This window comes from Peromyscus leucopus, chromosome 5 (assembly GCF_004664715.2).
Source record: "Peromyscus leucopus breed LL Stock chromosome 5, UCI_PerLeu_2.1, whole genome shotgun sequence".
Lineage (NCBI taxonomy): Eukaryota > Metazoa > Chordata > Mammalia > Rodentia > Cricetidae > Peromyscus > Peromyscus leucopus.
The window spans coordinates 133,302,988-133,329,384 of record NC_051067.1 but is presented as its reverse complement, the minus strand read 5'-3'; the positions used below and the strand labels follow the sequence as shown (position 1 = coordinate 133,329,384).

At 37.3% G+C, this 26,397-nt stretch overlaps 1 protein-coding gene across 8 annotated transcripts in view; it reads left to right on the top strand.

Moving 5' to 3' along the window:
* The window catches only part of Wac (WW domain containing adaptor with coiled-coil), a 70,829-nt gene extending 51,352 nt beyond the window's left edge, over positions 1–19,477 (top strand). For 5 of the 8 annotated variants that reach the window (XM_028873162.2, XM_028873154.2, XM_028873136.2 and 2 more), the window contains 8 exons: positions 1,326–1,634; positions 7,751–7,996; positions 9,076–9,198; positions 10,209–10,357; positions 12,194–12,312; positions 13,761–13,947; positions 14,312–14,439; positions 16,809–19,477. In XM_028873162.2, the coding sequence (XP_028728995.1) occupies positions 1,326–1,634; positions 7,751–7,996; positions 9,076–9,198; positions 10,209–10,357; positions 12,194–12,312; positions 13,761–13,947; positions 14,312–14,439; positions 16,809–16,878 (1,331 nt within the window). In that variant the 3' untranslated portion in view covers positions 16,879–19,477. The remainder of the gene's footprint in view (positions 1–1,325; positions 1,635–7,750; positions 7,997–9,075; positions 9,199–10,208; positions 10,358–12,193; positions 12,313–13,760; positions 13,948–14,311; positions 14,440–16,808) is intronic. The other 3 variants (XM_028873187.2, XM_028873180.2, XM_028873146.2) reach the window with 2 other exon arrangements.
* Positions 19,478–26,397: the final 6,920 nt, after the last annotated feature.

Below are 26,397 nucleotides of genomic sequence, written 5' to 3'. Positions count from 1 at the left end.
ATGCTGTTATTCCTGATGCACTTGTCTTTGAAGGTTTCTGTTATAGTTGTATCTTCTTATGAACAAACTAGATAAAGATTCATATAGTTTTATGTTCATCCAAGATTGTTATTTGCTGATGTGTCTGTGCACGATTTTGTACAGCACTGTAATAAGCCAATCTGTTTCTGTTATTGGTACATTGTGTAATACACTGAATCTATATTTTAGATAATTGAAGAGTTTCTTTTGATATAATTGAGGGCTTTGGTGGCAAACCAGTGTCTTGAGTGTACTGTGATAGTTGTAGAGTGACAACCTTAAAATTGACTTACAGCTTGAGAGTCTTTCCTTTGTACGTTTTTGACATTAAGAGTTAGAAGAGCCCGTGGGTTAGGAAAAAACATACTCAACAGTGGGCGTATATAACTGTCAAGATCTTTCACAATCATTTAATCTTAGGGTGTTTATTATTTAAATGTTTCTTTAGGATATTAGAGATTTTTTTTAAGTTAAATTAATGACTTTTGTCCAGTCCACATAATTGTTTTGTTAAAGATTTCTCCCTTTGTATTACTTTGTAGAAGCATAGTATCAGAATTTAAATTGTTGGAAGAGTTTGAACTATTTCCTATATTTACTTTGTGAGTTTAAATGCTTCTGATGTAATTGCTGGTGATAAGCTCGTTTTTCTGATTATGCTTACATACGTTGGAGTTCTTTTCAGAGTAGCATGTGAATGTGAAATATGATTATTTTACCCTGTCAGTGTTATTCAAAACATTTCACTGATTTATGTGTGTGATGCACAATACAGTATGTTAATCCATCTTATATCATTGAAAGCCCTAGACTAAAACACTTAAGATCCCACCCTAGCTACCAGCTTTTATATTCAAAAAACTGAAATTGATGAAGCCAATGTTCTTTTGTAATTGAACCACTGGATAATTCCATGAATTATTTGAATCTATGATTCATATTTTAAAAAAAAGAAAACGTCTGCCTTTTTATTTTTGGAAACATAGTTTTTGAGTAAAATGTTACAACTATTTTTAGAAAGTTTTTTGGAATACAGTTTAATTTCAAAGAATCCATTAAACGAGTTTACCTATTGATTCTAAGTATAGATTCGTATTTATAGTTGTTAAAACTCTTGCCATATTGATATCTATATGCCAGTGTTAAAACTGCAGCTACTAACTGGGCTTGCAGTTGTATGAAAAGGAACATAATTACAGTTCTGTTGCTCAATTAGCTGATGTTCACGACACCGGATTCTAACAGCATCTGTTTTTCTCCCCTTCTGCCATTCCAACACCTCTCTTGCGAACTGTGAACTACAGTGGAAGACAAGCATTCCGGCGATGCCAGTAGTTTGCTCCCACAGAACATTTTGTCTCAGACAAGCAGACACAATGACAAAGACTACAGACTGCCAAGAGCAGAGACTCACAGTAGCTCTGCGCCAGTACAGCACCCCATCAAACCAGTGGTTCATCCAACCGCTACCCCCAGCACTGTTCCTTCTAGTCCATTTACGCTTCAATCTGATCACCAGCCAAAGAAATCATTTGATGCTAATGGAGCATCTGCTTTATCCAAACTGCCTACACCCACAGCTTCTGTCCCTGCACAGAAAACAGAGAGAAAAGGTATGCTGTTATTACTAGATGCTGCACGTTGAACTATATAGTTTGTAAAATATTCTTTCCTTTGGCTCAAATAAGACTTAATTATAAATTCTTTTTCAGTCTTTTAGAGTGTTATTAGGTAGACTTAGGTCAAAAATTAGTCATTCCATTTTTCTTTTATAATTCTCAGGACTCAATGTTTTGTTTGTCTTTGACACTGAAACCAAGTATTTAGTTGTTAGCACTTAGCAGTCAGTGGTTTTAATAACATGTCAAATTCAGATGGCACAATGCATTACTGCTTGGATAAAATACTTCAGGTTTTGTGGCTATTATCTAGATAGCTTGGGAGATGATCTCCATTTTCTCTTAAAGACATGTTAAAGCATGGTTTTCCACTTCAGGCAGTTACTGGCCTGAGCTGGTATATTAGAAAACTAAGGCATGAAGCAGAAAATAAACAGAATCAGACCTCACTTCTATTAGACCACAGATCTGAGAGCTGTGGGGACACATTGCAACCCAAATTGTCATCATACAACTTACTATAATATCTAAAGCATGCTCAAAAAGTTAAAGTTGTGGCAAGAGCTGCTTGGGGGTGTTAGACACCATAAGCAACATAATAGGTGTCCTTGCACAAGGCATTCATAATTCAAGCTTGTAGCTCAGGATATGGTTTTTAATCTCAGGGCAGCAGAAGGGAATCTAAACAATCCCACTTACATCTATACTACAAATTGCTGATTCACATGAGGATGAAGTGTTGGTCTGTGGTGGTGTGCTGTATTAAATGATGAATGAGCAACATCTTTGGTTTTCTGTCCCTCAGTGATGCTCCGTCCCTGGGCTTTGACAGACAGTAAGACATTTGTGGTTGTTGTACAAGGTGGGAGGGGACACCGGAAATAGTGATAAAAATGTGTCAGAGTGGGAGAAACACCTCATTGGCTGATGTTTTTAAATGTACTTGGAATAAGAGAAGACTATGTGCCATGCATCTAATTAAAGGATCTCACAATAGGTGTATTTAATGGAGAGAGAGCAGTTTGTGTCTGCTTGAGGGACCGAAGTGTGGGGAACCGTGAACCTCAGCAGTTTTGCAGGAAATACTGTTGGTGTTAGTGTGAAACGGTGTCCTAATGTTTTATCTGTACCCGTTGAGGTGACTGCGAACAAACATTTCTTGGTTAGCTTGTCTTATCATACAAACAAATAATAGACAAATGTTAGATATATCAGAAATGCAAAAATGTTTTTATCAATTAGCCCCCAGTGACCTTTTTTAACTGCTGTAATATCCTTTCCAGTTGTAAAGTCCTTTCTAGAGTTGTGAAATCACAAAACAAGCAAATAGATGTAAGTCCTTGTACTTTACAAGGAAGCCCGCATTGGAAGAGTTCAGTGAATTTAAATTATCAAACTTTTCATTTAAAGGCATGACTCTCATTAAGGCATGACTCTCACAAAGCAGCTGTGGAAGCAGAGCTGCTCAAAGATCTCATGCCAGCTCTTAGCACATCTCCATCACATAGCTAACAGTCTGTTGGAGCAGTCGAGCAGGCAGTCATTCATTAATACTCACGGGGAGTCAGTTACCTAGCCTAAAGTTCCTTAGTCTGTTTCAGGTATCCCCAGACTAAGTAAAATATGACTGAGCCCCCTAGACTTTATGTCTAGGCAGTAATGGCCTTTTGTTGTTGACATAAAATGGACATTAACTGTCTAAAGTGGGCCAACCTCAGCATCCTCTTCCTTGTTTTAAGTTTAAGGATACTGACTATCTTCATTTTAAAAAAAAGAGAGAGAATGGTTTAGAAAGAGAGACAAATAATTGCTGGGTGTGTGTGTGTGTGTGTGTGTGTGTGTGTGTGTGTGTACTAGTCAATGTTGTAAAGTATGTCTTTTTATAATCAGTTTAAATTTGCCCAACTTAAAAAAATTATGCTTAATTCCTATAATTTTGTTGGCATTTTGAAAAGTGTAACAGAAACAACCTTGTAAAAAGAATAATAGAAAATAACTGCTCATAATATGAGCATGGAATATACCAAAATGATTGTTTACCTCTTTACAAATTAGTAAACTGCACTGTTACACATTTTATACAACTCTGTGACAAATGAAAAAACCATGATTGGGAGATAAGTATCAAATTAGAATAACGTATTTGTGAGGATAGAGAGTTGTGAATATGTAAGTTTGTTCTTTTAGTGTGGCAGTTTGAAAAAATTCTTTTTTAACTTCCCCCATTGGAGGGGAGGGGTGCTAGGGATTGAACCGAGGACCTCACAGTAGTAAGCACTCTCCCTGTCATTGAGCTGTATTGACAGCCATGCTTAACTTGCTTTACTTTGTGCAGTAATGTGCAGATTTTCTCAGTTGAACGGAAGTAACAATTGCAAACTATTTGTGTATGTTTATACATGTGTTAGAAAAAAGACATTTGTGCTCACACGTGTGCATGTTTGTGTTGATAATAGCTGCTGTCACTTACCATTTGGTTTTTATGCTGTATGTTGGTCATGAAACAAACACTTCTTTATTGGATATAACAGTTCTATGATTGCCATGTGTCTGTGCACCCTGTTGTCAGAATACCACAGGGAATTAATAAGTATTATTCTTACCTGAGTCTTAAAATCTTATTATATGCCAGAAAGGAGTTACTTGTCAGACTAGAAAAGTGCAGATCAGAAATACATTCTGACCTGTTTTTTTCTCTGAAGGGTTGTTTGGAAGAGTTAGTGGTAGAACAGATAGATTTCTTTTCCGGTTTAGATGTGGGTAAGTTTCTCCCTCTTCTGGCAAAAGTTGGAAATACAAGTCAACAATTTATAAGTAAAAGCATAAAGGATGGGGAGTTATTATCTCTCTTATGGAAAGTGGAGTGTGCCCTGCTTTGTATTACAGTATGTATTATATAACCTAAGCAATTATGATAAGCAGTCTATTAAGTGTTAACACTCAGAAGCAAACTTTTGTTTTGCACCTTTTTTTGTTGATGTTTTCATGACAGTGTTTCTCTGTGTAGCCTTGAGTGTCCTGGAGCTCACTTTATAAACCAGACTGACCTTGAACTCAGACTTGCTGTCCTCTTTCCTGAGTGGTGGGTTAAAGGTGTGAGCCACCACAGCCTGGCTTTGTTTTGCACTCTTCTGTCTTTTCTTTTGTCAATCTGCCTGCCCTGAAACTCAGAGATCCACCTGCCTCTGCTTCCTGGGATGAAGGATGTTCTCTACTGGTGTACTACACTCTAGTCTCCACTTTCTTTCTTTATGGCGATAAGTACTAGTGTCATTTTCTTGCTGAGTTTTATTTATTTGGTGTAAGGGGCAACACTTCGGAATTTTTAAGTTCTAACATTTCAAGGCTCTTGATTAGACAAAGCAGCATCAAAACAAAACTGAAAACTTTTTGTACCTTTACCAACATTACCCTGCCTATCAAGGTGACAATCTCTAAAATGAAAGAGGATAATGCCGTAATATATAGGTACTGATTTAATAATTCATGCAGTAAATAAAATAACATTGGTTTCTCTCTGAAGAAAGTAAAAGAAGAATGCTTTTAAGGGACAGTATCTTTTTAAAAAGTTACAAATAATTTGTACAAATAAATTTTAATGAATACAAGTTAGTATAAGGTGTAACAGACTTTTAAAGTAAACCAGAGTAGGTGACAACAGATTTTCCTTTAAAAAATTATCATTAATAATGTTTCTTTTATTTGTCCATGACCCCAAACCAGCAAAGCTGGAAGGAAGTGATAGGCAGTCTCCTGAACTCAGGGTTTGAAAAAGTATTTAAGGACTTCTGAGCTGATAGATTTGTTAGCATGTCCATGAGACATACTTAAAGTAGTTTGAAATCCATACATTAGAAAGGTATTATTTCTAATTCTTTGACCATGGAAGTGAGGTTGTGGAAAGACTGATGCCCAGCATGCTTAGAGTAATTTTCCATTTCTCTAGGGCCATGAAAGTTGCTTGTTTAGTTCCTAGAATTAAATACAGATGTTTAAGATCATGTTAACAATGCAGTGGTTCTTGACTCTTAACACATGGACTCATGGCTTCCTGTATGCAACTTTAGCAATCATAATATGTATATTATTTTAAGTGAGTATATAGAGAAAGTGTTGCTTTAGCAAATGTTCATAGTCTGTTGAGTGATTGCTTGGTATTTGAGACAGGGTTTCTTCTCTGTGTAGTCCTGGCTGTCCTGGAACTCACTCTGTAGACCAGGTGGCCTTGAATCCACCTGCCTTTGCCTCTCAAGTGCTGGGATTAAAGGTGTTTGCTACCACTGCCCTGCTTGCTTACCAGTTTTGACCTAAAAGAATTGTGCTTAGTTCAATGATTGAATGTGTATGTGTACATACATACATGCACATTCACACATAAATATAGGTAGGGGTGTGTGTGTGTGTGTGTGTGTGTGTGTGTGTGTGTGTGTGTCACAGTTTCTGTGAAGGCATATATCTAAGAACAGTTGTGGTCATCGTGGGGGAGCCTAACCATATCTGTGGGGTGCCCGCTCCCACTTTTTCCCCAGGGTACTCTTGAGGGAGGAGTGAAAACTATTTAGATAGAAAGATAGAGAAGGAGAGAAACAGATAGAAACACAGGATAGCCTCAGGAGGGCCTGGATATCTATCCACCAGCCCCTCCTGTCTCTTCTGAAGGACCCTTTTATAAGGAATGCCAACGGGTGGAGCAAAAGACCTCCCCCTAGCTAAGTGCAGACCCTTCCAGTCACCTGGTAACCACACATGTGGTCAAGCAATCCTTTAATGCTGCCCTGCTGGATAAAGCAAGCTCAGATCTCACTAGGAAACCTCTGTGGGCCTCCACAGGTCATGAAGGAAGTTTATCTTTACCTTTTCTAGATATCATGAATTATAACTATAGATATTTAGTGTGGCTGAGTTTTAGTCTCCTTCAGAATTGATAAGTAAATACTTCTGTTAATCTATAAGCATCTAGTATATTGTTAAGCTTAATTTTTGCAAGTGTGATGAGTCTGTTTTTCTGAGTTGACCTTTTTCTATTTAATGAAATCTAGTGATTTTTAGAAATTCTTTAAAACGTAAGAGTCTCATTAATGTTGCCCATGCTGGCATGAAACTGGGAATGTTTCTGCTTCATGTTTCCACCCAACTTTTAGAATTTTAAAGACACACACAGTCACACAAGTTAAATTGGGTTATTATTATTATTAGTCTGGCTGGGAATGTCTTGCCGGATGTATTCTCATTCTTCAGGAATTGATAAATTTTTAATATTTCCAATTTGTTAAATACTATAAAGATTATGCTATTGGTGCTTTGTGTTTAGGTGCATTGAATATACACATAGAAGTGGCAGCTTTCCATACACATTCATACATCTTTTATTTTCAAATAATAGGAAATGGGGCTCTCCTTTATGTTTACTACTTAAAGGGCCTGTTGAGAAATATTTTACAACTTAATTACAACAAAACTTGTCCCTAGTCTTGTCATTTTGTTTTTAGCTCATTTTGGTCATGACTGGCCTGGGCCTACCTGATACCTATCAATTAAGGCCGTTATGTGCGGGTTATTGCTGTGCACATAGGTGTTTTTGACCTCATTTGATATGGCACCTAATTCCTGTAGTCTTGCTATATTCCATCAAACTCTTTGTATATGTGTTTGGTGTATAGCCATATAGCAGTGTGATTTTTTTTTTTTTTTTTTTTTTTTCTTCCGAGACAGGGTTTCTCTGTGTAGCTTTGCACCTTTCCTGGAACTCGCTTTGGAAACCAGGCTGGCCTCAAACTCACAGAGATCCTCCTGCCTCTGCCTCCTGAGTGCTGGGGTTAAAGGTGTGCGCCACCACTGCCCGGCAGCAGTGTGATTTTTAAATCACACATAGAGATAATTGATCAGCTTTTTAAATTTAAGCAACTAGAATTTGCCATGTTTCAATTTCTTACTGATAAATAGGGATGCAAAATTATCTGCCTCATTATATTATAGTCAGACATCTATTTCCTGAGGATCAAATGCAGTTTGTGTTAAGTGCATAGCACATGGAAGATGTTACTGTGATGCTGTTCATTTAGTTTCTGATGTTGAGACAATTTTTTGAGCCTTATCTCCCTTTTATTTAGAATCTGCTCCAGGAGACAAATCAGTATCACATTCTTGCACAACTCCTTCCACATCTTCAGCCTCTGGCCTGAACCCCACATCTGCACCTCCAACATCTGCTTCAACAGTACCTGTTTCTCCTGTTCCACAATCACCAATACCTCCTTTACTTCAGGACCCAAATCTTCTTAGACAGTTGCTTCCTGCTTTGCAAGCCACGCTACAGCTTAATAATTCTAATGTGGACATATCCAAAATAAATGAAGGTTAGTAGTCATAATAACAATTTTGAACATTATTATCCGAATTATACAAAGTTATTTACAAAATTTTCAACTCAGCAATGATTAATGATGTTTCTCTCTTCAAATTCATGTGGGGTTTGCTGCTTTGGGGTTGATACCTCTAATGCCCTTGGATGTATAATTGAGTTAGCAGTGTTTGTGTATAGCTTTCAAGTCTGTTAATAGGAAGATCTTAGAAATTCTAAGAGAGGGGTAGATGTAGGTGAAAGTGCTAGTGTTTATTTTTATTAGTGTTTCTGTTTTGTTTGTTTAATCATGTCCATTTTAATCTGATTTTTCGTTTTCTAAAGTATTTGGACCATCTCATACAAGTCTGAGCAAAAATGGAACTAGTTTAAATTTTAAGCTATTAAAATTCAGATGTTTAATCATAAAAATGCAAATAAATTTAGTCTCTATTTGTGCATTTTCTCTTAACAGTAGTATTAAATGATTTATATTCACCCAAATGGTAGCGCAGTCTCAAACCGGTTAGTTTTCTTGTTACTCTGAACTTCTTGGTGTTTTTATTTTATTCTGCAAGATACCTGTAACTCTTCAGTTTTGCAGACAAATATTTTAACTAAGTAGTCTGAAATTATGTAAAACAGTCTGTAAAAGGCATTCTAGGGCATCACAAGTACACGGTATTTCTAAGTACTAGTTGTTTTGGTATTTAAAGCATGGTGAGTATTGTTATACAGGGTTTGGTTGGCCAGCTTGTTGAAAAAAAGCAGTCAAGTGAAATAGCAACCATCTCTTTAATTGATTGCCAATAATGTACTAAGCACTAACTTGCGTTGGCGCTTATTGTTCTTGACAGCATTACTAGAATTGAGGATATTATTGGCTTACCTTTATTGTGAACCTGTTCTCTTCTTCTGATCATTTCAAGTCTTTACGCCCATTATGTTACTGTGTGTGCCAAGCTTTCACGTTGAAAATTTTATGAAACCAATTTGTTTTTTTTTTTTTTTTTTTACTATTGCTATTTGTTATCTATAAGTTTCACGTTGTTACTAATAATGCCAAACCAACTTCTTTATTGTGAATGTTTTAAGTTCTTACAGCAGCTGTAACACAAGCTTCCCTGCAGTCTATCATCCACAAGTTTCTTACTGCTGGACCATCTGCTTTCAACATCACCTCTCTGATTTCTCAAGCTGCCCAGCTCTCTACACAAGGTATTCTTTCTTTCTCTTAAGTTATTTATAAGATTGTCTTGTATTGTTCTGTCATTAAGGGAAAGGTTTTAGTTTGAGAAAATATTACCTATAATAGTGATTTTGTTTGACTTTTAGTATTGGTATGCTCTTGGATATGTTTATTTCCTTCATTTTATACTTTGGTACTCATCTGACTGGATCAGTGTATTTGTAATACATCATATATTTTAATCAAAATATAAATTATTGATAAGGCCTTTTATTTAATGCCAAAAGCAAACTATACTATACTCTCAGTCATTTCTAAAATCTCTCACACACTTGAGGACTTGGAATTTTGCCTTGGGTTGTTGATAACAGTTTTTGACTATAGGATGCAGAAATAACTTTGGCCTTTGAGTTGGTTTGTGTCTCTTTTCCTCAAACGTATGCAGAAGAGGAGATGCAGCAGCACTAAGTCTGTCGGAAAGTCCACAGAGAAAACAGACACAGCATGTTGAGCAACAGAAGTTTAATGGTAGAAGTCCATTTGGCAAACTGCATGAGGCAAGGGACTAGAGACAAATCCTGAGCCTAAGTGGAGAATAAATAAGAACTAAGGATGATGAACTAAGGCTACTGTGTGGGAATTAGGTTCCCACTTAGCTTTGCAGTATCAGGAAGGAAATTTGATCTCACTGTAGGCCTTGTTCCTTTAGTGAAGATACCAAATTCTGTTAAGATTCACCTGTGTATCTTTGCAATGTGTAGAAAAACACAGCAAGCCGGGTGATGGTGGCACGTGCCTTTAATCCCAGCACTCGGGAGGCAGAGGCAGGTGGATCTTTGTGAGTTCAAGGCCAGCCTGGTCTACAGAGCAAGATCCAGGAAAGGCGCAAAGCTACACAGAGAAACCCTGTCTCGAACCCCCCCCCCCAAAAAAAAAAAAAAAAAAGAAAGAAAAAAGAAAAGCACAGCGAACCTCACTACATATACAAAAAAAAGTGGTTTGGGGGTGATTTTAAATTAATTGCTTCATTCTTTCACAGCCCAGCCATCTAATCAGTCTCCGATGTCTCTAACGTCTGATGCTTCATCCCCAAGATCCTATGTGTCTCCAAGAATAAGCACACCTCAAACTAACACAGTCCCTATCAAACCTTTGATTAGTACTCCACCTGTTTCGTCACAGCCAAAGGTAGGTCACCTTTGTAGGATTACGGGAATGGCTGACTCGTAGAAATGGTAGTATTTTAGAAAATAGGTTTCGGGAAGTGTCCTTTGAGAACAAGGTAGCAGTGGAATGAGTGGCTAGTGGGTGACATTAGATGGGTCAGTGTGGATGAGCAGACTTGAGTCTCAACTTCTTCTGTATACTGTGTGATTTTGCCTGATTATTTTGGTGATTGCGACATGGAATTCTGGATAAGCAGGATCTATGGGAGAATCTTAATATTTATCAAATTTCTCTACTCTGTTGTTGGGTGTTTGTTGTTTTCTCTTAAAATTTCCTTTAATTGTGAACTACCTTCTCATAAGAATTTGATGTTTTTTAGTTTTTGCCTAAGAATAACATGCTGTTTGCTTCACTTAGGAAATTAAATTTTTGTGTAAATCTAGTTTTTGTAGTAGAGTTATAATTAAAAATGAAGGTCCTTCTGAATGCAGAGAGCATTTTTCTGAGCATCACTCCCTGTGTTTAGGTACAGAACCACAGCTGTAAATATACCTGGAGTGCAGACTCATTTTGGCACCTGTCCCATGTCTGCATCTTGACACACTCCATAAGTCAGTGCCAGCTGTTTTGACTCTCTTTTTACATGTAGGTTTGTGTACACACACACACAGTTTTCCTCCACCTGATTTATCTTTCAGTTGAACTTAGATTATGAGTAAGGCTAGCCTTTTTTTTTTTTTTTAAGAACAATTCAGCAAAATAAAATGAAATTCCAGTTTATTGTTCCAACATTGTTTCACATATACATCATCCAGATCAAAGAAATAAACAGTAACTTCATAGCCAAAGGAAGAAGAAAAAAGAAGCTTTCTATCTTTGGCCTCTTTGACCAGTTCATACAAACCAACTACTTATGTAGTGCAGCTAGATTCATACACAAACAAGTTGCTGAAGGCTAGCCATTTTGATCTGGGATCCTGCCCCTGCCTGGTGAGTGCTAGTTTTCTAGGCTGGCTGGTATTTACGTAAGGGCTCTCAGTCCTGTCTTTGGTTTGTATAGCGAGGGCTTTCTCCACTGAGTCATCTCTGCTTTGTTTGGTATCCTGTGAGTTAGTGAGGGTTAGAGCTTGCTGAGTGGAAAAGTTGTGGGCTTGTGTTTTTGTTGTTCTTTGTTGTTAATAACAAAGGGAAGAAATTTTCAGAAAATTACTAAAACTTCATTTTCTTTGACTATGACATGAATATATATTTGCAAACACACATTGATCGGTTGTTGAAATCAGAGTATTTGTGTTCCAGTAATGTAATGTGCATTTTTATAGAAATCTAAAAAGAGAAATGCTATCGTATATTAGAAAACTGTTGAATAATAGTTTTTCCTGTTGGTGTTAGTAATGTGGTTTGGTAATTTTTACTATAGGGCGTTTTATAAAACAGTTCAAATTTTAATTTTTGGGACTGACTGATGACTAAGTTGTTAAAGACTTATTACTGAAGAGATGGGAGTTTGGATCCCACTACTCAGTATGAGTGGCTCACAGATATCTAGAACTAGCTCCAAGGAATCTAGTACCCATTTCTCACCTACATGGGCAAGCACGCATACAAAATAAAGCTCCTTTAATTTGACTTTGTGAAAACAGCTCATTTTAAGCTTATTGACTAGATATGTGGGTAAATATATAACTAAGAGCCAAACAAACATCACCATCAATATTAGTGTAATGAAACAAAATTGTGACGACTTTGTTAACTATTGTAGAACTTCAATGGTATTAGAATTTTTTTGCTTATCTAATTTTCTTGCTATTTGCCTGTGTGTATGAAAGCTTGTCTTATCAAATTTTGACATTTTAGGTTAGTACTCCAGTAGTTAAGCAAGGGCCAGTGTCACAGTCGGCCACACAGCAGCCTGTAACTGCTGATAAGCAGCAGAGTCACGAGCCTGTCTCTCCTCGAAGTCTTCAGCGCTTAAGGTTAGTTGGTGTGTTGAGATTTTTTTTTTCTTTTAATATGGCATCTTGTGTTGTTTGAGTAGGATGTGCATGATAGAACGTCATCACAGAAGAAGTTATTAACAGATCCATGAGTGGCTTTATAGAACCAGTCACAGTTTACAAAAACTGTACAACAGTTATGACTGGATTATTTGTAGAAAGTGGCTCCTTTAAAATTGAGCTAGTCGGAACAACAATATGTGATGCTCATACTAGGAAAGCACATGGCTTCATGTGTGGAGCTATATTTGCTTTTTAACCTACTCAGGTGTTGAGGTAAAAACAAAAGCCCTCACCTCTGAAGCTGTGTGTTGCACTTTCCTAATACCTTCAGATCTGACCTTTCTTATACATATCACCTTTAATAATATTATATAGGGTTGTATTGTATTTGCTCTTTTCTGTGTTGATTATAATACAATTTCAAAGGCCTTTTTTTTTGTTTGTTTGTTTTGGTTTGGTTTTTTGAGACAGTTTCTCTATGTAACAGTCCTGGCTGTCCTGGAATTCTCTTTGTAGACCAGGCTGTTCTTGAACTCACAGAGATCTGCCCACCTCTGCCTCCTAAGTGCTGGGAGGAAAGGTGTGCACCACTATTGCCCAGCTTCAACTGTTTTTGTATTCTTTTCAAAACAAGCATTTAAGAATTTATACATCCAAATGAGACCTGTTCCCTTCAGCGTAATCACCTTTGGAAGATGGCTACTTCAGCAATATTCCCATTGTTCAGAGAGTAACTCTTCTAAATATCCTTAGAAGATGCAGTATTATTAAATATATCCTCAGTGATGAAAACTCTTCATCCTTTGGGAAATTTACTTTTTGGAAATAACTGAAATTCATTCAGCAAGCACCAAGTCTGTTGCAGCTAGTAGGAAATCAACTTGGGTAACTGAAATTTTGGTTTTACCACCATGTGTCACCACCCCGGCCCCAACCATTCAGTTTTAAAGGAAGACAACTAATTTTAGTGTGTCACTTTTTGGCCTCATTTTATCAGTGTGCTCACTCAGAGTTCTCTATTGAAATACCCGTGTTTTGCCTGATGTTATTTCACCCTCTGATTCAAGAATATTTTGATATTGAACATACACATACCTTTCTTTAATTAGATGTTTCTGAAATCAAGTATTCACATGTGCCTTACATTTGTGACTGTTAAAAGTTTTACCCTTGCTTTATGTTCGTCGTATCTGAAGTCACCTGTTTTGTTGACGTTCTGCAGTTTCAATTTTAATTTGATATAAACAGTAATTAATGTTCCAAAGACTATTCTCTTAATATATTTTGAATCAGCAATTCTATTTGATAATTTTAAAAAAATTGTAAGAATTTGGATATTTTTAAAAGTGAATACACATTGTTTCCTGGTATTATCTAGAAATTACTTTGAGACCTGCTAGGCATTCATTTGTTTTCTCTTGCAGCAGCCAGAGAAGTCCATCACCTGGTCCAAATCATACTTCCAGTAGTAATGCATCAAATGCAACAATTGTACCACAGAATACGTCTGCTCGGCCTGCGTGTTCATTAACACCTACGCTAGCAGCACACTTCAATGATAATCTCATAAAACACGTTCAGGGGTGGCCTGCGGACCATGCAGAGAAACAGGTATGTCTGTCCCCTTTCCTGTCTCCTTTCTCTCCCTTCTTTTCTATTTTTTCACTTCTCCTTTCTTCTTCTGTGTGATGCTGGTCTGAAATTTACTGTGTAAATGCAAAGCTGGCTCGGAACATAATATCTTATCACTTCCTCAGGTAGAGTGCTAGGAGGATAGGTCTGTACTAAAACCATACCTAATCTGACTAAAACTATGTATTTTTAAGAACTCGGTAGGAAAATTGAAAACACTTTGGACCGTTAAAGAAACTTTTGTGCTTCTGTATGCAAAGTTTGATTCTGTACTTTTAGTGTAAGTTCTTACTTTTTTTGTGTAAGTTCAGATTCTATGTGAGCTTCATTTCTTTAACTATAGGCATCAAGATTGCGTGAAGAAGCCCATAATATGGGAAGTGTTCATATGTCAGAAATATGTACTGAATTAAAAAATTTGAGATCTCTAGTTCGAGTATGTGAAATTCAAGCAACCTTGCGAGAGCAGAGGTAAGTTACTCACTGGTGTTTGTGCTTTTCCTAATGAGGAACTCCCTGCAACAGTTTTACTTTGGTTTGGAATGAGGGAGCTTAATATATGCGTATTGCAAACAAAAGTAAAAGAAGAAAGCAGCAGATAACATCGATAAGAAAAGAGCAAATCAGGTGATGAGTTCCTGGTTGAGATATTTTTTCAGGCAAAGCACTGTTCAGACCCTGGATAAGCTTCTGCCTTCCATTCCTCCACAGACATTTCACCCCTATGGGAAAAACAATAAGTCACCTGCATTCAGAATGACTACCTACTAGTTCTTTAACTGGTTTCCTTATTCTTAGTCACGGGATTGGGAATTGGCCTGCCTCATGAAAGGGAAGACTCAGACACTTGAAATAAACTTGTTGATAGTTAAAACAGCACACGACAACCAATATAACGTTTGTTCCCCCATCCCCATGTGCGTGTACGTGTGTACGTACCCGAGGCCGACTTCTGGTGCCTTCTCAGTTGCTTGGCACCTTGTATTTTTGAGGCAGGGTCTAGCTGGCCAGCAAACCTAGAGATCCTCCATCTATGCATCTGCAATACTGGGATCACAGAGACATGTTGTCTGTCACACCTGGCTTTTTTACATGTACTCAGGGAATACAGACTCAGAGTCTCAATTTGTGCAACAAGTGCTTTCTTGACTGAACCATTTTTCTAGCCCCTTAAATAATTGTCCTTACAAGAATTATGTATGGTGTTTTTCTCCCCATGTCTGCTGGAAGTATATTTTAAGACCACCATTAGATGCCTATAGCTGGTTAGTAGCAAACCCCTAAATGTTATGTCTTCAGTGGTACCTGGGCAGTATTAATTTTGTTCCTAGCTTTTCCAGTTTGAGTTACAACAGTGGAGTTAGCTCAATTTTCTAGAAGGAAAATTCATTCTTTCTAAGCCTTAGCAACTTGAGTTTCTGATTTTTTTTTTTTTTTAATTTGTTAAGCTTCACCTTTTTACTTACTTAAGGAAGCACTTTGTGACTTGTCAATGTCATGCTGGAGGTTTCAGGATCTCTATTTGTAATGGGATGACCAACATCACAGCCTGTGTTAGGGTATTACTTAGTAAATAATGGTTTGTTGAATACAACCATTGGCAATACCATAAAGGTCAGTCTGATAAGAAAAGGACTAAGTGATTGGGACAACCACATGCAGATTCTTTATACTGTACAAGATGATGCTTCACACCCTAGGGCAGGGCAGGTCAAGAAAGACACGAGACTCATTTAGCTAAGAACAGTACAGTTTAAACTGGGGAATTGTTCATTTCTTGAGCTTTTCAAATTTCAGGTGAACATAGAAGGCCCGAGTGACTGATTGAGAGTTGCTTGACTAAGGCAAAGGTGTCCTTGTTGGTGTCAGTTTCTAACCCTAAAGAAAGAACAACGCATAAGTGTAGAAGGAACTCAGATGAGATAAGATGCAAGCAGGACTATAGTGGAAGGATTGTACCCTTGTCTATTTCAGGAAGGGGAAGTTCTTCTGGTTTTAGGTCAGACGTGGGAATTCCATGAGTCAGATTGTTGAGATCTTCATGATCTGTAATTGTATCATATTCTAGAAGTATTTTTATAATTTAGTCTGCCTGCTGAGTGCTGTGGTGCCTTGGCTTCCCATTAACTCATAGTCTCTTTATTTGGGGTTTTCCTCTTAGGTTTGCAACTCTGTACTCCTTGGTTTATAGCTGTACTTCACAAGGATCCATTACTTTAAAAATGAAATGTTGATGGCAGCTAATTAGAGCTGCCCCTCTTGATTTATGGTTATGTTGGCTCAGTTAAAATCTTAGATTGATATTTATATTTTTAGATCCTTTGAGCTAAAGACAATGTTATATTGTCTAGCAAAGTTGTGGTGTTTCTGAAATCTTAGTATTTTCCCCTGTGCTTATTATTCTGTTTATCTGACATTTAACATAGATAAGATTAGGTAGCATAGGTATATTTGATACACGTGCAACTTTGAAATGACAGATTTTATTTGGCATAAGTTTTATCTACATCTGTAGTAATTAATTGTAGTTTATTGGCTTCTTGTCTGTTTAATTCTAATCTGAGCAAGAAATGCAATATAGCTTTATCTCATAGTTATTACCTACCTTTTTAATGCTTATACTACTTATAAATTTTAAATCATTCTGTATATTTGAAAGAAATGTTGAAAATTGCTAGGAAATTAAGGAATTTTCCAGCTTTTCCAATGTTTTAATGTATGACGTGTTAAGTGCTCTTAACTATAAGCTAAGACGTTTTAACCACTCAGTATTAGTATTCATTTTATATTTTCATAGTTTTTGTAACATACAGATCTTAATATCTGCTCTTATTTTTCAGGATACTGTTTTTGAGACAACAAATTAAGGAACTCGAAAAGCTAAAAAATCAGAATTCCTTTATGGTTTGAAGATGTGAATAATGGCACATGGAATCCTACAGGAACTGTAAATCTATTGCCCAGTCATAACATTTTGAGCTGCATTTAAGTAGACTGTGGACCGTTAAGCTGGGCAAATGAAATGACAAGGGGACGGGGGTCTGTGAGAGTCAATTCAGGGGAAAGATACAAGATTGATCTGTAAAACCCTTGAAATGTAGATTTCTTGTAGATGTATCTTCACGTTGTAAATATGTTTTGTAGAGTGAAGCCATGGGAAGCCATGTGTAACAGAGCTTAGACATCCGAAACTAATCAATGCTGAGGTGGCTAAATACCTAGCCTTTTACATGGAAACCTGTCTGCAAAATTAGCTTTTTTAAAAAAAGAAAAAAATTTGGGGGGTTAATTTATCATTCAGAAATCTTGCATTTTCCAAAATCCAGTGCAAGCGCCAGGCGATTTGTGTCTAAGGATACAACTTTGAGCAGTGTACAGATATCATGAGACAACTGTTCCGCACTTGCACCTGATCAAGAGCAGTGCTGCTCCATTTGTTTTACAAAGAAATGTTTTCATTTCCTGTATGTTCCATTCCCTCAGAAGTCCTTGGCCTGATTTTATCCATTTTTTAAGGTGCCCCTTCTCCTTTCTAGGGCACTGTTGCTGTGGCACTTTTCTATAACCTTCTCATTCCTGTGTACAGTAGCTGGAAGTTGCAGTGATCGAGCATAACCCACATGTTTGTATAAATTATTGAAATCCATTTGCACCCTGTAAGAATGGACTTAAAAGTACTGCTGGGCAAGTGTGCTGAAAGTACATTGACTGCTCAAGTATAAGGAAGTGGCCCAATGAACATGGTTGTGGGAGGGGAAGAGGAAACAGAGCTAGTCAGATGTGAATTGTATCTGTTGTAATAAACATGTTTAAACAAATACATTTTGTTACTTTCTTTTCCTTCGGTCAGTGCATATTAGAAATTGAACTACATGGGGATTCTTTATCAAAACTATTCTTGTTGAATATTTATATCTTATTACAGTAATTCCTTAAAGGGAGGTTTTGTTTAAAGCATATTAACAATAAATTGTGCAAAAGATATTTAATGAATGTGAAATTCAACAAGAATGATGAAGTCACTTCCCAAGTGGTATCATTTGTTCAACCTGGTTTTCCTGTCTTGCTATTATGACACTTCATTTTGAAGGATGTTTGTGTTGTAGCTAACTGTTCAAGTCTGGTGCTGACTGCTTTTTCTTAGCCATCACAAAATGCTCAGTTTGTGTAATCAGAGTTTCCTGCTGTTACACAGAAATGGTGGGAAAGCTCAGCTTTGTATATTGTTTCCTAAAGTATATTAAAATAAAAAAAGAAACTATTGCTACTATAAAACTACCTTGCCTTTTTTTCCCCTTTGCTTAAAAATATTAGTCACATGGCCTTAGCATGACACTGCCGGTGTTGTACCAAATCACAGGAGTTTTTGTATACAGAAAAGTCTTTTAACCTTAAAATTGTAACTTCTGGCTTAAGAGGGGTTGTTTTTGTTTTGTTTTGGGTTTTTTGGTTTGGTTTGGTTTTGCAATTGTTGGGGCAGATGTGTGCTTCCAGTTTACCATCACCAAGGGCTGAGTTTTGCTCCAGAATCAATGTTAACTTTCTGAAATACTGAATTCTAAAAATTACTTTTGTAATTTTTGCTTTAACTATATTTATTTAATTATATTTAAGCTACAGAGGGTAACATTGAAACTTTCTCTAACTTTAATCAACCAGTCTTAAATGATAGTATTGGTGTTTTCTGAAACAGATGTTGTGGTGTGATAGAGGAGGGATAGCCTTACCCTGGAAGCTGACTTCCTCCAGTTATTTACAAGTACTTTTTAAACACCAAGAAAAGAGACATGTCAGGAGTTACGATGAAATGTTCATACCTGTGGAGTTTTTACCAGCTGCTGCACTGTGTTCATATGTGTAAATGGAGTCCTGAAGACTGTCAAGCTAAAACCCAGGCTGTGCCTTTTTCAGCAAATGGCTACAGATTTGTAGTGGAAGAGATGACCATTTTGTGGTCGGGTGCAGCTTGACTTGTGTGTTGCATAATTGATTTTTGTGGTCAGTACTCCATTTATCTGTTATATCACTCTATTCCTAAGGGTTTTAATATTTATAGCCTTAAGTAGATTAGTTAAATATATTAGAAAAATGCTTAATTTGAATTTTTCTTGTGGAAATACTTTGTAATTGATCAATTGCATTTTTTATGGTTTTTTTGCACTTTAATACACATGCTGTGTCTGGCTCCTAACCTCCTGAGGTGACTAAGGCATATCTCTTAGAGCAGGTGCAGTATCCTGGGTTATCCTTAGTTGCCATGAATTTGAACGTGTAACTTAATTTAAAGAATTTGAAAAACAGAAATTCTAGATAACTCTAGAAGACCTTAATCCCCCACCCTCCCATTTAAAAAGTAAATATTTGAACTTTGTAACTACTGTTACCACGTGTGTGGTGATACATCTATTAGAAAATCATCCCCTAAAGAGAACTGGCCATCTCTGTTAAGTCTTGTCTTGGTTTCAAATCTTGGGGCTGTAAATTAAAAAAAAAAAAAAAAAAAAAAAAAGCACACAGAATACTCCATACTCAAGTTTTTTGTTTTTTGTTTTTTTTTAAGATTTTTTTTGGGAGGAGGAGAAGGGGCCCCTAAATGGGCAGCTTTATGTTTGTTTCATTCTGGTTTGTAAAATTATCTTGGGGAGGAGGGGCTTAAAAACTTGCAAGTGAGATTGCTTTTCCTATTTCATGTTCTGTCTATAAACACCTTAGCTCTAAGGGAGTCCTTTAAAGGGGAACATGCAGGAAAGACCATTTATTCTGCCTACCAGAGTCTTGAAGTTCCTTCTTCAAGCTACTGTAATTAGGTGCTGGGTTTAAATATCCAGAGTTCTTTTCGACACCTGTAAATATGCCTATATTCTTGTATTTGTACAGAAGTGTACAAAATGATAAAAGTAATAAAAAATGTTTTGACTCTATTGTGCAATTATTTCAGAAATGTGTGAAAACAGTCTTAAGGGCAAAATTGTGTGTTTTGAAGGAAATTTAAAATACTTGTACTAGAGAGCCACTTAAAATGTTAGTGGTTGGGTTTCAATGATCTAAGTGAAAATTCCAAGAGCTCTAGACATGCATGTCTGGCACACTTCACTCTCCCAAATGTGTAAATCCAGGTTGATTTTGGGATTTAGGCCCTATTGTACTTATTGTTTGCTCCTGGTCCCTGAGAGTTGAGGGGGTCCTGCATGCAGCTTGCCTAGATGGTCTCTGAGATTCATTTATATTGAGATTTCCTCTGAACTGCTCTGTGAGTTCCTGACAACACTCTATACATTTGCCTTGATGAGTTGAGTACCTGCAAAAGACTTGTTCTTTATAATTGGTTCTCTGTGGTTGTTTAAGACTCGTCCAGTTGTTTTGTTCCTTGCCATGCATAGCCCACCCTCCAGCTTTGCCTTTCAAAATGCGTTCATTTCCACCCATTACTGACCACAGCAGTCCACTCTGGTGCCATCAGTCAAGGTGCTGGCACATCGTAACCTTTCTGCTTCTGCTTTAGGTTCTCATAGGCTCCTACCTCTTATCCTATGCCGCTATACATCACACTGCCCATTAATCTGTGCCCTGTTTCCGTAGAGAATATGCCAGACTTACTGCTCAGTTAAGTCTGAAGCACTGTGTCTGCATTTCACTTTAAGCCTTAGAAGAACTCAGTTCCTCCCCTGCACATTGCAGGCCATACCTACTAAATAGAAGTAGGAAATCTGGCTGTCTATTCATAGTACTCCAGTTCTCTGCACTGATTATCTTCAAAACAGCACCTCATAGTACCCCATGTCTTGAGTACATAATATTTCCTTACTGCTGAATGAATTACAGCTGTCACAAGGCTTTGAACAGAACCAGAATTTAGAGTTTACAAAGGTAAAGGAAATTGCTTTCTTTATGCTTTCATTTTATGCACTCAATGCACACAAAATGCCTGCATTTTGTGCAGGCAGGAAAGGAACAACAAAGAAGGGAGGTTTGATAATAGTTGAGTCTAATGAAAACAACCATATTGTTAACTCCCAAAGGGCATTAGTGATTAGCATGGTGAAATGTTAACTCATAAGGCCAGAAAAGTCAACAGAAAAGAGCAGAATCCTTTAACCTGAGTAAGTTAGCTGATGAGAATTAAGACACTGCTGGGACCATTCTGGGGGCATGACCTAGGACAACCTGTCCCTGTCCCTGAGGTAGACTTCTGTGAGGCATGGAAGGAGGCAGTGGTTTGCTTAGTGGTCTCTAATGGACATATACCTTTGCTTAGGTGATTTCTCATTCACCTAACCAGATACTAATGACATTTTAGCACAAGAACGAAATACCCAGCCATACATTAACTAGCAAATGATTGTAATGTGAGAATTGCCTGCCCTTGAAGTAGGTCTGACTCTGTAGGTGCTTATAAGCAACTGATTCTTCCTGGTCAGAAACTTCTGGACAATCATGGCAGGATATAAGCACAGTGGTTTTTAATCTGTGTGTTGTTTCCATTCTCTGGAGGAATGTGGTGGATGCTATTCAAGTGTCTTGAGAGTGAAGTCTGTCTTTGAAATGTTTGCCCTGTATTTGCTCAATGTTTTGGAAAATATTTAAAATTCATTCTTAAACAGAGTCATATACATATTCAAACCTCAATTCCACCTTTGGTCTTGGACCTTTTAGATTTAAGTCAGGAACAGAAAATACAGCTTCAGAACACTCACTGCCAATGCTGTTTCCAGCTGAGTTTCTGTGAGTTAGATTCAGAAGTGGGTTTCCAAAAGTCCTACCTAAAATAATTGATAATTAATGAAATTGCAAAAGATGGCCTCAGATTTTAAAAAGGGAGAACATCCCTCCACACACATTGAGAAGCACCTAGCCCCCGTCTAATCCAAGAAGTGATAGCCACAGTGAAAGGAATGTAGAGCATGTGAGTGCATGGAGCATATTTCCTAATTACTCTGAGTCAGTCCTGTGGTTTTAAGTGGGGAAATGAGAAGGAAATGGGGCCTGTGGGTAGGTAACACATGAGGATGAAAGTCACTAACCAGGGTGCCAGCTGACGCTGACAAAATTCTGTCTTTCTCCTTTCCTCATTAGTACCTTTGCAGAACTTGGGTGGAAGCTCTGAGGCATTTTCTGCAACACCAGAATAGAAGAGATATGTTTTTAAAGTGTATTTTGCTTTTATGTTAGTGTAAAGGAGGATTTCATGACAATCATACATGCCATTATACCTGCTTGGTTATTCATCTTTCTATTTTCCTGCTTGTTAACAGGATATTTAATCACACTGTGACCCCCAAGATTGTGTTATTTAAATAAAATCAAACATAGGTCAAGAGGTGGAGCAAGTAACCAGTTGGCTGAAAATAGAGTGAGGAGAAATCGAGAGGTAAGGGAGTTGGGGGGAAAAGCACAGGAAATAGAAGGGAGGGACATGTGGTTGGAGGAGTTTTGTTTCAGAGAGCATAGGAGAAAACCCGATAGAAGAAGGTCAGTCAGCTGCTTTCTCTGCCTCTCTGAGCTAGCAAGTTATCACCCCAGCATCTGGCTCCTGAGTCTATTGGCAAAACAAGAAGATACTTAGTTAAAACATTTGCCTCCCTACATGGAGGCAGTTGAGGCAGCAGCAGCAAGGCTCCCTAAGGCCTCAGCATCAGCAGCAAGACTGCAGAGGTGTCAATAGCTAAGGCAGTGATGAAATCAGGTGCAGCTGCTGTGTCACAGGTAAAGATCAACGATTGTCACCTCAATGTGAGGCATGACCTACCAACATCAGAGAAACTCATCTCCACAGAGAAAAGATTTAAAGCCTGTTGTTAAATACCATACAGCTCTGGATGTCATCAATGACAGAACAGCTTCAGTAGGTAAAACATTCAGGAGAGGCCAAAACAAGTATTTTGGCAAATTGCTATAAATGATCAAAGACCAAAGTTAAGAAAATAATAATAAATGACATTGAAATTGTAGGGTTATTAGACACAGGTGCTAATGTAACAATAATTTCACCAAAATCTTGGCATCCAAATTTGTTTCTTCAGAAAGTAAATGTTCAGCTTCTAGGGATTAGAGCATTATCTCAGGTCAAACAAACTACAAGATGGGTTGTGTGGATAGGGCCAGAAGAACAGCTAGGAAAGTTAAAGCCATATGTTGAAAGTACAGCAATGAATTTATAGGGATGTGGTTTTTTGCAGCAATGGAAAACACTGAAATTCCTCCAATCTGGGAACCAAACCATAAAGAATGCTTTGGCTGAGCGGTGGGGGCGCATGCCTTTAATCCCAGTACTCGGGAGGCAGAGCCAGGTGGATCTCTGTGAGTTTGAGGCCAGCCTGGGCTACAGAGTGAGTTCCAGGAAAGGCACAAAGCTACACAGAGAAACCCTGTCTCCAAAAACCAAAAACAAAAAACAAACAAAAAAAAAAATTGAAGTTGTATATAAGCAGGCCACAACAGCTGTTGGATTTTCAAAAATCCTACTTTTAAAATGGTTAAGTGACAAACCTGTGTGGGTGGAACAATAATAGCCTTTGACATCAGAAAAGTTACAGGCACTTCAATATGCTCAACATATTGAAGAATTGACCAGATCTTGAAATTCTATATTTGTTATTAAAAGTAAATTTGGGAAATGGAGAATGATAACAGATCTGAGAGGTATAAACAAGGTGATTTAGCCAATAGGCTCTTTGCAGCCTGGAATTCCTTTGCTTTTTTTTTTTTTTTTTTTTTTTATTACCTAAAGTATAAAAAGTATTGTCTGTTAAAGTGATTAATTAAAAAGACTGCTTTTTTACTATGCCTTTAAAAGAACAAGATAAAGAAAAATTTGCTTTGACAGTGCCTACTTATAATTCCCAGTTAAAAGGTATCAGTGGAAAGTTCTTCCACAAGGAATGTTAAACAGCCCCATCTTTGACAATATTTTGTACAATAGCTATTGAAAATAATTTGTAAACAGTTTTCTTAATCTATAATTTACAATTATATGGATGATATCTTACTAGCTGATTCAGATGCAGATACCTTAGAAAAAAATATTTGATGAAATAAAGCGAATTTTGCCTTCTTGGGGCTTAAAAATTGCTCCAGAAGAAATACAAAGAGGAGATTCTATTACTTACATAAGATATAAGATATATTTACATAAAGTTTAACCATAGAAAGTACAAATCAGGAGAAATCAATTGCAGACTCAATAATTTTCAAAAATTGCTCAGAGATATTAACTGGCTATGGCCCCAAATTGGATTAACTACTCAAGAGGTATGTAATTCATTTCAAACCATACAAGGTGTTAAGGACTTAAATATCTCAAGACATTATTAACTGAGGCTGAAAGAGAATTGAGTCTGGTAGAAAAGAAATTGCATTATGCACATGTATATCGGTTAGATCCAGACCTTGATTGTATCCTGCTCATGCTACCTTCTACCTTCTACTCATTCTCCTACAGGAATTATGCAGAGAGAAGATAATATCTTTTTTTTTTTGGTTTTTTCGAGACAGGGTTTCTCTGTGTAGCTTTGCGCCTTTCCTGGGACTCACTTGGTAGCCCAGGCTGGCCTCGAACTCACAGAGATCCACCTGGCTCTGCCTCCCGAGTGCTGGGATTAAAGGCATGCGCCACCACTGCCCGGCGAGAAGATAATATCTTAGAATGGATATTTTTTTAACCACACAAACAGAGGAAGAAACTAAAGACCTACTTAGAAAAGGTTTGTGAATTGATTCTGAAAGGAAAATTGAGACTTCATCAATCAGCAGAAATTGTAGCACCATTTACTAATGCTAAAATTGCCTCATGATGAGCAGAAAATGAACATTAGCAAAGAGCTTGCAGTAATTTTTTTGGGAGAGATTAGCAACAAATATCCTAAAAGCAAGAGAATTTAGTTTATAAAAAGAACTAATTGGATTCTTTCTCATTTTGTGAAAGGAGCACCAATTTCTGGAGCCCCTACATTTTATACTGATGCAAATAAATCATGAAAGATAGGTTAAAAGTCAGGAAAACTAAGTAAAATGGTACAAAGCCCTTATGATTCAGTTTAAAAAAATCAAAACTATATGCTATTCTCATGGTATTAGATTTTTCCAGAAACTCTTAATATAGTTACTGATGCTCAATATGCAGAAAGTTTTTTTTTTTTAATTTTATTTTGCCATTCAGTTCTACATATCAGCCACGGGTTCCCCTATTCTTCCCCCTCCCACACCCTCCCCTTACCCCCAGCCTACCACCCATTCCCACCTCCTCCAGGGCAAATCCTCCCCCGAGGACTGCAATCAACCTGGTAGACTCAGTCCAGGCAGGTCCAGTCCCTTCCTCCCAGACTGAGCCAAGTGTCCCTGCATAAGCTCCAGGTTTCAAACAGCCAACTCATGCACTGAGCACAGGACTCAGTCCCACTGCCTAGTTGCCTCCCAAACTGATCAAGCCAATCAACTGTCTCACCTATTCAGAGGGCCTGATCCAGCTGGGGGCCCCTCAGCCTTTGGTTCATAGTTCATGTGTTTCCATTCATGTGGCTTTTTTTTTTTTTCAATAATTGAGTAAAACTGAAATTTATTATAAGCCACAGTCGTCCTAGGGACCTCCATACTATATATATAGCCTCTATGGTTCTATGGGTTGTGGTCTGATTGTTCTTTATTTTATATCTAGAATCCACTTATGAGTGAGTACATACCATGACTGTCTTTCTGGGTTTGGGTTACCTCACTCAGGATGATTTTTTCTAGTTCCATCCATTTGCCTGCAAATTTCATGCTTTCATTGTTTTTCTCTGCTGAGTAGTACTCCATTGTGTATATGTACCACATTTTTTCCATCCATTCTCCCGTTGATGGGCATCTAGGTTGTTTCCAGGTGCAGAAAGTTGTTTTACATATTGAAAACACTGAATTTATTCCAGATGATTCAGAATTAACTTTGTTGTTTATTCAGTTACAACAAATAATCAAAAACAGAACACATTCCTTATATACAACACATATCAGATCCTATATAGGTCTTCCAGGCCCACTAGCACAAGATAATAATGAAATTAATCAGCTATTGGTAGAAAATGTGCTAGAAGCCTCAGAATTTCATAAGAAACATGATGTTAATAACAAAGGTTTGAAGAAAGATTTTTCTATCACTTGGCAACAAACCAAGGAAATTATAAGAAAATGTCCTATTTGTGTTTTGTATAACTCCATTACTTGTAGGAAGTAACCCAGAAGGTACTCAAAGAAATGAAAATTGGCAAATGGATGTGTTTCATTTTGCAGTTTGGAAAATAAAGTCTTTGCACTATGCCATAGCTATATATTCAGGATTCCAATGGGCAACTGCTTTAAGTTCTGAAAAGGATAATTCTGTAATTATACAATTATTAGAAGTTATGGCCATTATGGGGATATCAGTACAAATTAAGGTTAACAATGCTTCACCATATG